The 17616-nt window shown below is 40.1% G+C and overlaps 1 protein-coding gene across 2 annotated transcripts in view; it reads left to right on the forward strand.

Annotated features, from left to right (window-relative positions):
- The window catches only part of STK39 (serine/threonine kinase 39), a 310507-nt gene that overhangs the window by 233105 nt on the left and 59786 nt on the right, over positions 1-17616 (forward strand). For both annotated transcript variants that reach the window (XM_019458489.2, XM_019458511.2), the window contains exons 15-16: positions 7536-7588; positions 11870-11938. In XM_019458489.2, the coding sequence (XP_019314034.1) occupies positions 7536-7588; positions 11870-11938 (122 nt within the window). The remainder of the gene's footprint in view (positions 1-7535; positions 7589-11869; positions 11939-17616) is intronic.

The following is a 17616-nucleotide window of genomic DNA, read 5'->3' on the forward strand; positions in this document are numbered from 1 at the left end:
ATCTCATTAAGTACAACAATTTTCTTCCTTCCTACAACACATTCATCTGCCAAGGATTACACCCTGAGTAATAGCTCCCTCAACCTTTTATGGCCTTTTCCTTTTGCTATACATCTGTAGCTCTAGCGACAACATTCTCCATGTGTATGTGTGTGGTATGTGTGAGTGTGGATAAAATACCCTTTGTTCGTTAGATTGTTCATTCTTATCTGTAGCAGAAATGGTGTCCCGCCTTTGGTCAGCGGTAGTGGAGTTTTAGAGAAATGGGTGATTTGATCTTAAGGTCTAACCCACAGGTTGTGGTAGTTGGCTGTCCCCACCATTTGCTGCCATTGGGCGCAGAGAGAGAAGTGAATTTGAGAGGAAAAGTGATGTATTCCATTGTGGATATGCAGGATTGTTCTGTGTCTGGACATCGCGTGGAGAGATGCTGTGTAGGCACTTGGATAATGTGTTTAAAGCTCTGGGGCAGTACCTGGGTTTGGGTTATGCATTTGGAACTACTCATCAAGAAAGAGAAGGAGAGGGGAAGATCGTCAGGGCAGAACATTTAACACCGAAGGGACAGGCAGACAGCAGGGCTTGGGCACGCAGAGAAAAGGCAGCCAGGGAATCACGGTGGTGGTGGCCAAGGAGAGGCACTTGACAAAAGCCAGGCTTGTAAAATTTTCACTCATTCATGTATTCCTTCCTTCATTCATTCACGTCACAAGTATTATCTGTGCACTCCCAAGGCACTGGGCTGGGTGCTGAGGGGAAGAGCAGTGAACAAGCAGTGAACAAACAAAAGCTAAAGGTCTTTGCTCTTTGGGAGCTTAGTGTCTAATGGACGAGATGGACATTAAAGTAATGACATTCTTGGGGCGCCTGGGTGGCTCAGTTGGTTAAGCATCCGACTTCGGCTCAGGCCATGATGTCACGGTTCGTGGGTTCGAGCCCCACATGGGCTCTGTGCTAACAGCTTGGAGCCTGGAGCCTGCTTCAGATTCTGTGTCTCCGTCTCTCTCTCTGTCCCTCCCCTGCTCGTGCTCTGTCTCTCTCTCTCAAAATAAATAAACATTAAAAAATTTAAAGTAATCACATTCCATTGGTGCAGAATATGAAGGTACTGAGCACAGATCTGGAGGCTAGGAGAGCACACTGGACAGGGCGCCTCATCTGGCTGCCTTTACTCTTCTTTCCCGGTCTACCCCAAAAGACACGACCAGGCCTCAGAGCACAGTTGGCGTCAGTCATGTGGACAGAGAGAGAGAGTGGAGATTTCCTAGCAGTGAGGGGAGCTGGCCCCCCGACATGCTGCAGCCCCAGGAACACTTCTCCATTTCCTCCCCATCTGTTTCCCTCTTTACTTGTCCTGGTAACACACAAATGTCTCTTTTCTCCCATCTTAGAAAAGCCCTCTCTTTACCCCACCACACATTATAGGTATTTCTCACCACCCCCTTACAGCTGAAGTCCTCACAAGAATTGCCCCTGACTGTTATCCCTTTCCTCCCACTGCCTCCCGAGGTCCCTGCTGCACTCACACTGTGCCTTTGCAAAGCTGCATGTGGGGAAAGAGGGCAGGCCAGGAGATAGCAACAAGGTGAGCAGGGGAAAGTGTGGGAGAGCTGAAGGTGGAGAGACAGGTAGAAGCAAGTCTTGGCGGGGGGGGGGGGGGGGGGGGGTCATGCTAAGGATTTTAAATTTTGTTTTAAGAATAAGGGGAAGAAATGGAGTCTTTCAGCAAGGGTGTGGCATGATCACATTTCCAGGTAACAAGCTGCCTGGCTCCTGTGTAGATCCTGACCTTGAATGTGGAGAGACCAGTCAGGAGCCTCTATAGACTCAGGGCAGGACCCACAGTGCCTCCAGTAAGGGTTATGCACTGGAGAAGACCATGGGTAACATTCATCCCATTCTAGGCTTAGTTCACATCTGCTAATCAGACACATGATTTTGGATATGTCCTTTTACCCTTTCTAGGCCTCAGTTTCCTTGTCTGTAAGATAACAGTGGACAAGAGCCATCCCCACATCAAGGGTTGTTTTGAGCACGGCATGAGATAACATATGCAAAGCACCAAGCATTTACTGGCAGATAGTAAATGCCATTAATTATTATTCTCCCCATGTCACATTTAAGGAAACAGACTACAGATGCCAAATAAGTAGTGAGTGGATTTGAATGTAGACCTTTGTCCCCACAGCTCCGTATGTCCTCAGTCTGTACCAGGCTCTCTGCTGCTGTGGAGGGAGAGGGCAGGAAGCTTAGTGGGAGCCATAGTCCATTTCTCCCCTAAGCTTGTGGGAAAAGACTTCAGTATCAAGAGCAGGAAAGAAGCTTGAACTAAAAATGATGTCCTGATCCCTGGCCCACCCTGTTTGAAAGTCTCCATCCTGCTCCCGCAAGGGGAGAAACATTCCGGGAGTCTGGGAGTGCGAGTCCCTTTGGACTTCCTCGGATGCTGGCAGCTTCACCCTGACCTGAAATCTCAGGTTCAGGTAAGGAAAGGGGGAGCTGTCTGCTGCTTAGAAGGGAGGGGCTGCCCCTGTGCCCCTAGGAAACACTGTACCTGCCAGTGTTACCCCAGCTGCATCCTTCAACCTCAGAGCTTGGGGAAATGGTTGACATTCAGCCTCACTCCAGAGTGGAAAGGATGCAGTGCCAATGGCACTTACAGCTGATGATGCCCTTTGACAACCAGTGGTCTTTGCATTTTGACAACCAGTGGTCTAAGCATTTTGATCCCATGTGGTTCGTAGAGGGTGTGTGCCCCCATACACTTTTTGGCATGGGCTAAAAGACGTTAATGTGAAGCTAAGGGATACACATAGTCCTGAGCTGGCATTTTGGCTTCAGAGCCCTCCAGGAGCAATAACTCTATCAGACAGTCCTGACATGGTACATTAAGAAGTGCAGAAAAATGCTACGTCCTATAAAATGCATACTTCAACTACACAGGCCTTCTGCACCTCTATCACCAGGGACAGTTACGTGTTCACTCACATGATTGTCATCACCACCCCCATAGCCAGCTGCTTCATTTGAGTGTTCACTATGTTCCTTGCAGATGAGTTGAGCTAAGGAAGCAAGAAGGAAGACTTTACACGTGACAGTCTGAATCTCTGATTTTCCACTTAGAATGGACATAGCACATATGTATCTTGTGTGTGTCTGTGTCTGTATACACATTTTTTGTTGTGATGGTTTTTTTTAATTTTTTTTAGTTTTTAACAAAATTGAGCCCAAATTCCTGCCTAGCTTAACCAGCTGGTGCTGAGTAGTGGTTGCCCTCTTTAAATGGGAAAGAAGCTTTCCAGTTGGCAGAGTCCTCCTGTCTCCTTGCTTTTATATAGATATACATATACACATATACATGCATATATACACATATATGTGTATATATATATATATGCATGTGTATATGTATATATATACTTCTTGCTTTACTCATTTAAAGTTCCTGCAAGGGTGTTTACAAATTGCTTGAGAGAGTATAAATTGGTACAACTTAAATGAAGGGGAATTTGACAATATCTATCAAATTGCAAATACCTTTGTCCTTCGACCAAGCAATTTGCTTCTAGAAATTTATTTTCATACTCATGTATTTGCAAAATGACATAAGGACAAGGAGTATTATACACAATTAAGCTTTGTTTACAGTAGAGAAAGACTGGAAACAGTCTGTTCACAGAATGGGAACTGGTCAAAAAAAGGACACGGCAGACAACGGAATACTGTGTAGCTATAAAAAAAAAAAAAAAAAAAAAAGGGAGGAGAAAGTTTTCTATGAACCAATATGGAGAAATTCCAAGGTATACTATTAAGTTCAAAGACAAGGTGTAGAACAATGGATATAGTATGCTACACTTGTATTAAACAGGTTAGAAGGAACTATGTATGTTTGTTTGCTAATATATGCATGAAACCTTTCAGGAAGGATGCACAAAAAACCTCAACCATTGAGGGGACCAGGTAGTTGGGTGGCAAGAGGAGGCCCAGTTTTTATACAATACCCTATTGTACCTTTTGGGTTTTAAACCACGTGATGGCATTACCTATTTAAAAATATATATATATATTCTGCCTGAGTTCTGTAGACCTCTGCCTTTATGATATAATGTATACCTATAATGAGAAATAAGGGTTTGTGTTTATTACTGAATTTAGGAGTATGTTTTTCATTGGATTGGGTTGGGGGATTCTTTTGGTCATTTTTAGTATTAAAAGGGTTTTTAATAAGAGTTATCAAAGGTAGCCTGGGTCTTGAAGCTGTTAACTTTCAAGTTTTAAGCATTTCCTCTGTAAAGTTGCACAGACTTAGTTTCCGGCCTTAAATCATACCTATTTTCAGCTTCTCTGAAATCAAGAGTATCTTGTGCCATATCAATTAAAGTAAATGTACTTTCAATTAAAGGTGTTAAGTAGGAGTCTGAAAAGATTAATTCTTTATAAAAGGATGACCTTCAGTAGTTAGATCCAATTAGGCATTTTTCCAACCATATTTCATCCTGATGAGACAAGTCTACTACTCACAATCAATCACTGTGATCTTTTCAAAGGCAAGTATTTTAGGTTCAGAGTCATAAAAGAATGACTTGACTAGGCCACCTCCATAACTTGAGCCATAGTTGATGTAGATAGAGATTATGGGTGTTGGATATTACTTCAGTGGTATTAATATTTAAAGAATCAGGATGTGCATGAAGATATTCTGGGTACAGTTCTTATACTTCTTTTCTCATGGCCTTAGTAGGACAAACTAATTTAGATAAGACTGGCCAAAGGAAAGGAAAGGAACAATGACATATATTCCCATCAAATCAAATTCCTTTTCATTTTTTTCTCCTTCTGTCATTTCATTATTAAATACACTATAAATACTTGCTTTCCTAGTGATCATTTTTTTCCCTTATTGGACTGTTTTAGTACTAATTCAGCCTTTTTAACATACAGCACATAAAACCAAGGCTGTTAAAAAGAATGCTTGCTGATCTTTTTATGGTAATACACAAAATCTTGGGGAATATTGTTTTCTCTCAAAAGTGAAAAGAAATCTACTTTTCTATACTTGTATTAGATATTTCCAATGTAAAATTGTTGGTCCTCACTCTGCCACTAAATTTGTAAACTTGGAAAGGCCATTGAATGTGCTCATCTAAAAAATGGAAAACAAGTAATACCTACTTTGCATATTTCAAAGGTTGATTGCTGGAAGAAAATGAGATTTGATTCATGACATTTGCTATCCATGTTTCTCAAAGTGTGCTCCTATGGCCCTAGGGATCTCTGAGTCCCCTTTAGGAAGCCCATGAGGTCAAAACTGTTTTTATAATAACGCTAAGAAATTATGTGCTTTTTTCACTTTCATTATTGCAACATGTAGAGTGGAATTTTCCAGTGGCTGGCAACGTGATATGTGATATTGCAACAGACTGAATACAGAAGCAAAAATAAGAATCCATCTATCTTAAGCCAGACATTATGGAAGTTTACAAAAAAAAAAAAAAAAAAACAGTTGAAGAACTGCTGATATATATGAAAGCACTATGTAAATGTGTGGCGACACTGGTAGGTAAACAGTGCCACAGGCAAACAGCCCTTCCTTCGAAGGCACTGATTGTTCATGGCCCACTCCACGTCCAGGAGAGGGTCACTCAGTCTGGGGTCTAAGCTGATCTCTGAACCATCTTCAGTTGTCTGCAATTTCATGTGTTGGTCATATGCCCCCTTTTTAGAGAGAGTTCACGATTTTTAGTTTTCAGATTCTCAGAAGTTCCTAAAAGAAGCACGGATTTAGGAATTGCTGTCATCCCCTAGTCCTATTCTATCTCTGAGAGTAGTCACAGAGTCAAGGTTGGGGGACACCTGGGAAGAGATTCATAGTGGTTCAGGGCTCTTATGTCTGTGGCCTAGGCTTGGGCATCTCTTGAATTCTTGACTCTTCACTTCTTTGCTTGTGGAAAAGTACAGACTGGAACCCACATCTCTAGGCCCTGGGAGAAGGGCTTTCTCTAGGCCGGTAAAATGTCTTTGTCTTTTTTCTGGGCCTCCTGTATTTACTGTGGTAGAATGTCATGGGGCCTAAAGAAACAAGGTCAGGCTATAGACCAAAAAGGGCCCACAGGCTGGTGGCATCATAATGTGGGCACTGTTTGTAGAGACCAGGAGATACTACTCCAGGATCCCAAACAGGACTACTTAACAGGATTTGACCAGACTCTTCTGGCACCAGAAGGAGGAGGTTTGGAATGGGTATTCAGGCCATCTCTGGTCTCTGGCTTGGACCCTTGGCAGCTGAGCAAGTAGTTGAGGGTTTGCAGAAATTACTGTTTCATGTTTCCTACTGCAGTTTCTTATGGTGTTTTTATTAACTTTAATTGTAGCATCTGTTGAGAGTTATCATAACATTTTAGTGTTCTTATGAGAATTTAAAGCCATTCTAATTATAACTCACTGTCCCATATCCTTTCTTGAAATTAATATAAATGGAAAACTCACATCTTAGGTATTTGCTTGTTCCATATTAACCTAGTATCAGTTTTTGGATTGAATATACGTGTATATATGTAAGCATTTTATATTTATTTTTAAAAATTTTATCTATTTGGGGCTCCTGGATGGCTCAGTTGGTTGAGGATCCGACTGTTGATTTCCTCTCAGATCATGATCTCCTGGTTCGTGGGTTCAAGCCCCGCACTGAGAGTGCAGTCTGCTTGGGATTCTTTCTCTCTCTCTTTCTGTCTCTCCCCCCACCCCCCTCTCTCTCAAAATAAACAAACTTTAAAAAAAGCCTCTATATTCAGTGGATAATTAAACAACATTCAGGGTCCCCTCTATGTAGCAAAGATTTTAATAACAAAATACACATCCTTTTTGGGGCATTTTGTTACGTGATTTAATGCATAGTATTGTCATTGTCATAAACCTTACCACTGAGATTGTTTTTCCTGTTTCACTTTTTTTTAATGTTTTTTTTAAAACGTTTATTTATTTTTGAGAGAGAAAGAGAGAGCATGAGTGGGGGAGGGCAGAGAGGGAGACAGAGGATCTGAAGCAGCTCAGCAGAGACCTGGGGCTCAAACTCACAAACCATGGGATCATGACCTGAGCCGAAGTTGGATGCTTAACCAACTGAGCCACCCAGGCACCCTTGTTTGTTTCACTTTTTAAAAATAATTTGATAAAATGCTATTTTCAGGAAAAATATGAAAAGTGTATTGAATATTATTTATTCCAGACGAAAATCTTCTGAAATTTTTAATTATGGAACTACATTGAAGGTTATTGATTTAGTATAGATTTTATAAAAGAATGTTTTATTTTTGGAATTTTGGGAAACATGTTTATATAGGTAAATTCAATCATTTAAATATCTCCCTTTATTATTGTCATAACTATCTCTCCCATTTGAGGAAGTACCCAGAGGTAACCCAAAATTGTAGAACACTATCTACCTATTAGTAGCATCTTGTAAAGATTGGAATACATTTAGTTTGATGAAACTACACTTCGTTGGATTTTAATGTGCTACATGTTATATATTTCAGAAACTCCAGAAAGGAACTTAATGACATACGATTTGAGTTTACTCCAGGAAGAGGTAAGTTTTAATTGAAATTATTATCTTATTGCTGCAAAGAGCCTTTAAGAAATTCATTACAAGTGTGTGGTTATAATCTGCTATTTGAAAATGCTTTCTTTAAAAATGAAGAAAGGAGGATGGAGGGAAGGAAGGAAGGCAGGAAGGAGAGAAGCAGTGAAGGATTTGCAATAATTGTGGGGAATCCAAACCGAGCCACTACTGACTACATGAGTTTCCGTGGCATGCTGCATGGTTTACATACATGTACAAATTACCTGTGTTAGCTCAACCATGAGAACAAGTACTGGCAAGGGGACACAGGGCCTAAAGGACGTTATGGTGAGTGTCATGAGTAACAGAGAGCAATCCTAATGAGAGGTGAGCAACAAACGAGCTGTCACACAAAAAAGGGATCCACTTTGCCCCTCTGCTCTCAGTGCATATTATATGAAGCCTGTGTGGAGGGAGGAATGTCTGTGGTCTCTGTTGATACACCTTGGTAGGCACATTGCCATTCTTGCTTCTAAATACAATTTTAATATTTTAAATAGCTAGTGAAACAGCTTAAAGGCTAGACTGGTTGCTCTCTCAGCTCCTGGATGCCTGGAGTTTCTAGAACTATGTCGCATTTCTTGGTATCTTTAGCACTTAGCAAATGCCTGCTATCCAGGAGAATCTCCAGTAGTTTTGGTTAATTAATGGATAAATAACATCTACGAACAGGCTATGGGGACCGCAAGATTAGTTGTTAAGCAAAAATTGCTACTTCCTCCCTTTAGTGTATAACCAGAACAACCCAGAGAGCTGAAAATCAGATGCTAATGCTGAGACTGTGACTCTTCTTCTTGACGGTTTCAGATTTTTAAATATGTGAAAGCGGCCTCAGTGTCTCTATTGAAAACCTTCTAAAATACATTCTGTTTTATTGTTAAAACAAAATACATTAGCCTCATACACTTGACTATATTAATATATATAAACTAACAACAGTCTGTAATTATTTTACATATTAGAGCTCCATGTACATTTTGATTTGATTAAATTTGATTTCCTAAAATTTTGAAAATCTGAAAGTTTCTAGCATGTTACCTGGTTAATCACTTGACTGCTTTGACCTCCCTACTATTAGAACCTGTAAGAAGACACAAACTCAGATGTGTACAGGAGCCAAAGCAAATGTTTGGGGTTGGCAGGGAGGGGAGGGGGTGTGAGCTTCAGGAAACCAGACAGTTCTGTCTGTTCACGTTCAGTGTAAAACAAAACAAAAAAACACTGCTGGCCAAAAAAATATGTTCCTGGGCCATATGTGGTCAAGGCACACTGGCCCTGATTTCTAGTTCCCTGTCAGCCTAAAGATTTTATGATTCCCAGTATATTTGAATTAAACTAACATACGAAGTACCTTTTACAAACCATATATTTTAAAAAGGCCTAAACAAATTTGCTAATTGATCTTTCTTCTGGGAACATCCATCTTTGACAGTTCGGAGCCGGTCTATGAAATTGTACAGCACCAGTTACTGTTACCCAGAAGCTCTCTATTTTGTCTCTTAATATAAGAATGTTGACCAGCCAATACTGTGACAAAATCTAGTAATTCCATAATAAATGTTTCAAGTACAGTAAGTAAAAGAACAACTTCTTATTTAAAGGTTGGGTTTTTTTTTTTTTCATCTAATTGTCTAAAATTTACAGAGGCAATAAAATTAATTTTAAGGGATAGCAAAGAAATGAATTTCTGAATTGAGGATTTGGGGAGGGGGAAGATGGCCCTATCAGCATTACCTAGCCCTTTGTGCTGGCATAAGCAGCCTCGTTTGCCATTGTAGGTTAAGAGTCTACTTTTGTTTACCAGATAGAAACCTTAGTGTTGGCTTCCTGAGGATAGCCAGCCATCGCAGGGCAGTGAGCACAGGCCATTAGTAATGGAAACACCATGGATATATCACCATACCTCTGTGAATACTGATGCTATCTTTTCATTCAGATGGTGTCTACACTACATCTGTGCATGCATGTGTGCGTGCATACGTACATATACATACATCTGTGCTCTATGTATACATAAATGTGTAAGATAGCATAGAATGTATAACATAAACATATCCAATATTCTGTCTTCATTTGAGAGTAAGCCCTCTGCATTTATTATTTTACTGTATACTCTGGAAACTAGAGCATATGTAATTATTTATGATTATTTAACCTGTTTGCACATTAGGAATGTTTAAGCAGCTTAAAGAAGAATAAATCACCAATTACCTTCAAGTTCCTGTTCCTAACTTTACTGATATATTACTTACATGCCTACAAGATAACTGCTTAATGGCACACAAGCATGGAATATTTCTATTTTGGATCAAAATGGCCAACATGACCCTTGTGCTATTTTAATGTGATTCATCTAATATTCAGGAGTCCTGAAAATAGGAGATGCTGGAAACTTGAATCATTTGAGAATGTCATTTGCTTTGGTACTGTTTTAGTGCTAGCCCACAATGTGGATTTGCTTGATTATTCCATTTTCAACTACATTCTGCGATTGTAAATTCTTAGATCTTATTGATACTTTAGAGGTGGTAGTAACACATCCAGATGCTTTAACCGATGATCAGTCAGTAGAAATGTAATCACTGCCTAGGTAGGCACTTTAATTCAATATACTTTTTGTAGTCAAGTTTCCAGTGGCATCAGGAGGATGAGATTATGTGGCTGAGTGTCGACTTCACAAAGCTAAATCACATGCAGAGTAGAGCCTCTCATTATTCCACCCTAGATTCCATGCCATGGGATCATTTTGTCCCTGAGAGAATTTTATAAGGTGTTTTTGTACTTCTAATAATAAGGACAAGCCCCAACATTAGCCCCCGTGACGTGGAATCTCACAGTTTAGTTAAAATTCCTTTCTTTTTCTTTAACATTTCCCTCATGTTATATTCCATGTCATTCATTGTAGAATGGAATGAGTAAAATGATGGAATGCGACATTTTCTCTGGATGTACAAAGAGTATCCATTGGCCCTCAGGTTTTTGATTGGAGATCTGGGAAATTGGGCCATGTATGAAAGGGAGAAAGAAAGTGCAGTAGAGCGTGGGGTACATTTCAGATGAGCTTTGGCTGCACATCATCATCACAGTTAACCATTTATTGAGTAATTACTATGTGTCACACACTGGGCTAAGCATATTAAAGCCCACAAATGTGAAAGATAATTTTACCTTTAGCGACATGCTCGTGTGAGCATAGAAACACACACACACACACACACACACACACACACACACACACTGAGGGCAGCCTCAGGTATGACAAACGCAATTCAGTTTAGACGCTTGTTTGATTCACCAGCAATACTTTGAGGTGCTGCCTGACTTTGCAAGACACTTAAGTTAAACCTTCATCTAGGTTATTACCAGCTGCTGAGCCAATTTCTTCTTACCCATCTGCAGTTCTGGATGTTTGTGATAATGTCAGAAGGCCACGGGGACCATGTCATCTCCTTTGGGAAGACATGGAGGTTCATAATGGTTCTTTTGAGCACACTGCCATTTATCAATTTCTCTTTACAAAGTCTTCAAACAGACTTCTCACTATTACCATGTTCATTCGTAGCCTTTCAAGTAATTTTGGTTATATTCATTTGATACAGCCTGTCCCATCTTTATGAGATCCCTAACTCCTGTCACTTATCACTGAGAAACTACATTCTTTTATTCAACCACATTTTCTAAGAGAATGAATCTGTTGCTATCAAATGATCAATGTCATGTGAAAGGAGTTTCTTAATAGCATAAATTTAAATAGCTCATCTTAATAGTCCAACAAGCTCAAAGGCTGTTTGTATCAAATATAAGGTTGTGTCAAGTGCTACCTGTTCAACCTTTGCCATAAATTCTGACTCAGTGGCTACTAATGATAGAAAAGGATTGATGATGGCTGGAATTAACCTTGGCAAGAAAGAAAAGCAGTGTCATTGGGGCCAGTTATGAGCTAACTTACAGAGGTACATTTGAGGATTAATTCAGATAGTAGCCAAAGGGAAAATGTTTTTTGGTTCACTAAAAATGAAATAATAATTTTGTGCATGACCTCTGTTGAATGAAAGCAAAGATGCAAATTACATATGGCAAAATATATTTCACATCACTTCTGATCTTTCCTTCTGATAGAATCCAAATTGTTGAATTAAAACACACATAGGTGATTTTTGTAAATGAAAAATATATCTTTTACATTGTAATGGGTTGTTGCTTTTTATTTTACGGTCACTAATACGTATTCATTTCACATTTGGACAGATACAGCAGATGGCGTATCTCAGGAGCTCTTCTCTGCTGGCTTGGTTGATGGTCATGATGTAGTTATAGGTAAATCATTTTCCAGTATACAGTGTCTTTTTGTTGGTCTATCAAATGTAAATGCATTCAGAAACAAAAGTTTTCATAAAGGAATAATTTTCTCTGGATGTTTGAAAATTGCGTCTTGAATTCTTATCTTTTATGTGGAAGAACTGTGTAAGACTCCTATTTCATTTTCTTTTTTAAAAAGCTCTTACTGTAATTCTGTCCCATTTAATAAGAGCCTCACTTACTGGAAATGTAAAGAAGAGCCTAGAAGACCCAAAAGTCTATGATATAGAAAAATAAGATGGTATAAATTCCACATACCAAAGCACAGGAACCTCTGAGGTCCTCTGTCAGAGTTTTCTCTGTTCTTTCTTTGGGCACAGTTCTAATGAACTTAGATACTAGTTTTCCGAGCCATTAGCAAGATGAATCACAAGGTCTTAAGGTTGGATGTGACTTAAGAGATCATTCAGGACAGTTCTTTCATTGTGTGGACAAGGACACAAATTCCTGAAGGGATTCCATGTGTTTTCTGGAGCCATGCAGCTGGATTGGGACCGAGGCACTTCTCTTTGGGCACATGACTGTTTCTACTGCTTTGAGAATAAACAGAGAGCTGCATGGAGATGGGGTGCCCACTATATAGAGGCTTGCTTTCGGGAGCAGGAGATGACTGGAGGCCTCCCTGCATGGCATGGAGGGAGGGGGCAGGAAAGCTGTAAGAGACAGACACTATCATCTAAGAAAAAGTGTAGCCTGTAGGGTGAGGGTGAGAAGCTCCACGCTCCTTAGATAATCCTATTTGTGAAGATTTTATAATGTAATCCATTGCTGGGTATTCATATTGATGACCCTAAGTAATCAAGATTGGTTAACATTGTACTAATGGTAACAATGACATTAATTAATTATATTGTTAACAATTATTATAACATCATATTAGGGTAATGTGTATTATGATCAAACTTTCTTCAAAAATAACCGAATTAAAAATGATGCTTAAAATGACTTTGGGCCCCATAATTGATGTGTTTTAACTTAAAAAAAAAAATCACTTGCTCAAAATGAACCCTTTCCCCGGTGCTGTTGGAGTTTGTAACTGAGGGAGCTTTACGTGGATATGCTTCCCCATCAGAGTAATCTGTTCCTGTAAACTATAATGTAGGTCATTATATAAATGAATTATTTTTGAGAGTAACAGGTTTTAGTGGCAGATTAGGATTCTCAGTAAAGAATCAGTATCTAATATGTTAATTTTTTTAATGTTTATTTATTTTGAGAGAGAAAAGAGAGTGCAAGTGGGGGAGAGGCAGAGACATAGGGAGAGAGAGAATCCCAAGCAGGTTCCGGGCTCTCAGGCGGAGCCCAACATGGGGCTCGATCCCAGAAACCAAACTGCGAAATTATGACCTGAGCCAAAATTAAGAGTTGACTCTTACCTGACTGAGCCACTGAGGCTCCCCTCTAATATGTTATTGACATACAAACAATATGTCATAAAGGTGAAGATACTTTATAATTAGATATAATTAAGCTCTTTTTCCTTTCAATTGTATGTGATTTCCCAAGGAAGCTCTGATTCCTCTGCCAAGTGATGCATATATAAAGAGAGAGAGACATAGTTTAAAGCAAAGTGGCATACATACATATACATAGGTATGTATGTATCTCTTGATATTTTCTGTCTCTCACACTTTCCTTTAAAATCTTGGGAGAGATCATGGCCAGCTGAGTTCTTAGCAAAATGTTCTGATCAAATGTGAGGGAGAGCTTGAACAATGAGGTGAGTTCAGCTTTGGTGTCTACCGTAAATTCTATCTCAGAATTGTTTATGTTAACAGTTCCTTGGCAAAGATAGATGCTCTTTATTCTCATTAGAAAAAGTGAGCACACGCCTTTGTTTCCTGGTTGACCTGACAAAATAAGGAGAAAAGTTCATGGCTTGACCAAGATTAGCAAGAACTATGATCCATACACTATACAGCCTGAAATAAAAATTAATTAATAAATATAATAATCTTAAACTTATTTTAAATACCTACTAATGTCTGTTATTGGGCAAGAAGTTAAGGATGAAAGCCTTTTGACTTGAGTTAATCCTGACAGGTGGTAAGGAACATGGAGAATAAGAGAGATTCATGGAAAGATACTAGGTTACATCTTTTTTGTAAGCATGGGCTTGCTTCAAGCCTTCAGTCAAATTTAGTGTACTTCTTTTTTTTGCCTCAGTCTCAGTTGAATCTAAACTAAAGGATTTGGGGTTGTTAAGTTCTGTAAAAGAGGAAATTAAGGCATAATTCCTGTACAATTTATTGAGTGTGTTTTAAATACAATATCAGATAGCCTTTATTTTTTCATACTTATTCTGCCAAATATTTTTATTTCGGCTTTCCCCCCCCAATTGGAGCTAAAGTATAAGGTGTTGGAATAAGGCCAAGCATATGCAATTCCTCCTTATCTAATAGCCCTAAAAATTAGCCTTACATTTTTGGATAATGCCTTACAGTGTTTGTGTATTTCATTTGATTAGTTCATCAGTTACATAAAGTAGAAAGGACAGGTTGTTTTTAATCAGTATTTAATGGATGAAAAGGGGAGGTCAAAAGATTCTGGGATGTTGTAACTTGTCATGGTCTTTGAACTTGCATCTTAGGACTCTAAGCCCAGAGCCTAACCCTGACCCTGACCTTCTGTGTACAATCAATCCAATGTCTTCAGCCTTGAAAAGTAGATCCAGATCATTTTAAATGATGTTTTTTTTTGTTTCTCTTGGAAAAATGAAAAGCATATCTTTACTTGCTTTTCATACACCAGTAGATGCTTTGTATTTTAACTGCAGACTATTTGATAAACAGATAAAGTGTGCTTAACTGTCTTCCTGAAACCAGTCCCAGCAATTCTCTGCTCTCTCCTTTATCATCTACCACCCTCTTTACATTTGTATTTCTCGCATCTTACAGAAAGCCCTGTCTTTGCCCCAGCCCCCATTATAGCTATTTCCCTCCATCCATCCCCCTTACAGCTAAACTCCTCAAAAGAATTGCCCTTGACTGTAATCCTTTTCCTCCCACTGTCTCCTGAGCCCACTGTGGTCAGGCCTTTGACCTTCCTTCTCCACTCAGGCTGTGCCTTGGCAAAGCTGCACCCGGGGAGGGCGCTCACCTGGCGCGTGAAGTGTCAAAGCACAGGTGGGTGTGGCTGGAGCAGAGTGACCCAGAGCGATAGAGGGAGGATCTGTGCTCTGTGAATGACAGCTTGCCGTGTTCCTGGTTCCTCAGCCCAGTTGTTTGTTCTCAGTCCCCCCACAACCACCCCCCCCCCACCCCTGCCGCCTCCCACTATGTGGCACATGAGCAGCCCTGGACAGAGCAGACAGTGCCTTTTGCCGTGATAACTTTTTTCATTGGTTTTTAAGATTTCATTCTTGGTCCTCCCACCTTATTGGTATTTCCTTCTCAGTCTTTTTCGTTGGTTGCTCCTCATCTCTCTGACCTGTAAATATTGACATGCTCAAGGACCCTTTTGTTGTACGTCCCCTCTTTTCTATAATAATCACTCCCTTGGTGATCTCCCCTAGTTTCGTGGTATTAATGTTTTCATTCTCTAATTCCCAAATGTGTTTCTCCAACCCAGACCTCTCCTTTGAATTCCAGACTCCTGTCCAGTTCCTTTTGTGGTATCTTCTCATGAAAGGCTAGTAGCATCCCAGGTGTAATTAACATCTCCAGAATCCAGCCCCTGCTGTGTCCTCTCGATCTGCCCCTCCCCCAGCCTGCTCCCTGGGTTGATGTCCTCTCTTTTCCCGTGCTCCAGCTGAGAGCCTGCATTGTCCTTGACTTCCCTTTCTCTCATACCTGACATCCAGTTTACCAGAATGTAATGGCCATTATTCCCATCTTGCTTCCCATCCAATTTCAAGCCTCTTTCATCTCTCAGTTGAATTACTGCATTCTTCCCTTTGCTGGTCCTCCAGCTTCTGTCTTTGCTGCCTTTCAGCCTGTTCCCTTCGCAGCATCCAGAGACATCCATGTAAAAAGTAAGCCAGATGTAAAAGTAAGGCCACATGTAGTGTGATTCCATTTATATGAAATGACCAGAATATGCAAATCCATAGAGTCAGAAAGTAGATTAGTGGTTGCCAGGGCCTGAGGGGGACACTGGTGGCAAGGGGGCAGGGGAATGGGAGTGACTGCTAATGGGCATGGTGTTTCTTTTTGGGGTGATGAAGTTCTTCTGGAATTAGAGGTGGTAATGTTGCACAACCTTGTGACTACTAAAAACCACTGATTGTACACTTACCTCAATTAAAAAAAAAAGCCAGATTACATTAATGCTTGAAATAAAAACCTCTAGTGGCTTTCCATCCCACATCTCAGTGGCTTACAGTCCCCTACATGATCCATCCCTGTCACTTCTCAGACATCCCTCTCTTCTTCTCTCTGTTGCTCGTTCCACCTCAGCCATATCAGCTTTTTTACTTGCCATTCTTTCTTCCGGGATATTCCTTCCCTAGGACACCTGTCTACCTCCTAGAGTCTAAATACTGCCTCTTTTTAAAATAGAATTTTTTTTAATGTTTGTTTATTTTTGAGAGACAGAGACAGCATGAGTGGGGGAGGGGCAGAGAGAGAGAGGGAGACCCAGAATATGAAGCAGACTCCAGGCTCTGAGCTGTCAGCACAGAGCCCAACACAGGGCTCAAACTCACGAGCCGTGAGATCATGACCTGAGCCAAAGTCGGACGCTCAACTGATGACTGAGCCACCCAGACGCCCCTAAATACTGCCTCTTAAAGGGGCCTTCCTTGACCAGCCTACTTAAAATTGCAGCCCAACCCCCACACCCCTTCCTCATTTATTTAAAAAAAAAAACTTTTTAAGTGTATTTATTTATTTTTGAGAAGGAGACAGAGCATGAGCAGGGGAGGGGCAGAAAGAGAGAGTGAGAGAATCCCAAGCAGGCTCTGTGCCATCAGCACAGAGCCCAGTGCAGGGCTCAAACTCACAAACTGTGAGATCGTGACCTGAGCCAAAATCAAGAGTTGTACACTTGACCGAGAGCCATCCAGGTGCCCCCGCCTCCTCATTTAATCATTTTACTAAATCTCTCCCTGTCTAACAGGCTATCTGCTTCATTTATTTAGTTAGCCACATAGGTTTTCCCTGGAACATAAGTTCCTTAAAGGCTAGGATTTTTATCTGTTTTCTTAACTGTTCTGCTCCCACCGTCCCAAACTTTGTACTTCATATAGTTGGCACTCTGTGAATCCTTGTTAGAGATAAACAAATACCATTTTTAAATACACAGGTATCTCATTTACTTTGGAAACAAAGGGTATTTTGATCCCAGGATCCCAGGTTTTTAAGAATCTTACTTTTGAGAGTGCAGAATTCAAGTAGTATTATATAAATATGAAATGTGTTCAACTTGACAACTATACAAAGAAAAAGTAGTCCAGTTAAGCTTAGAGCATTGGCATCTAGAGGTTTGAATGATTTCTTAATGTGTAATTTTCCATCTTCCATAATATAAAGCAGCTACCATTTAAATAGGTTAAAAATCTTTTTTCCCCCCATCAGAATTTTCTCCTGAATTAGACATGCTTAGGGCAACATTAAAAAAAAAAAAACAAAACCTGAAAGAAGCAATAGTATATGTTATGGAGCAATGAATGTTATGACTTTTATTATAGACTTTTA

The sequence above is a fragment of the Panthera pardus genome, unplaced genomic scaffold, assembly GCF_024362965.1.
Source record: "Panthera pardus isolate Hobbes unplaced genomic scaffold, ASM2436296v1 HiC_scaffold_10, whole genome shotgun sequence".
NCBI lineage: Eukaryota > Metazoa > Chordata > Mammalia > Carnivora > Felidae > Panthera > Panthera pardus.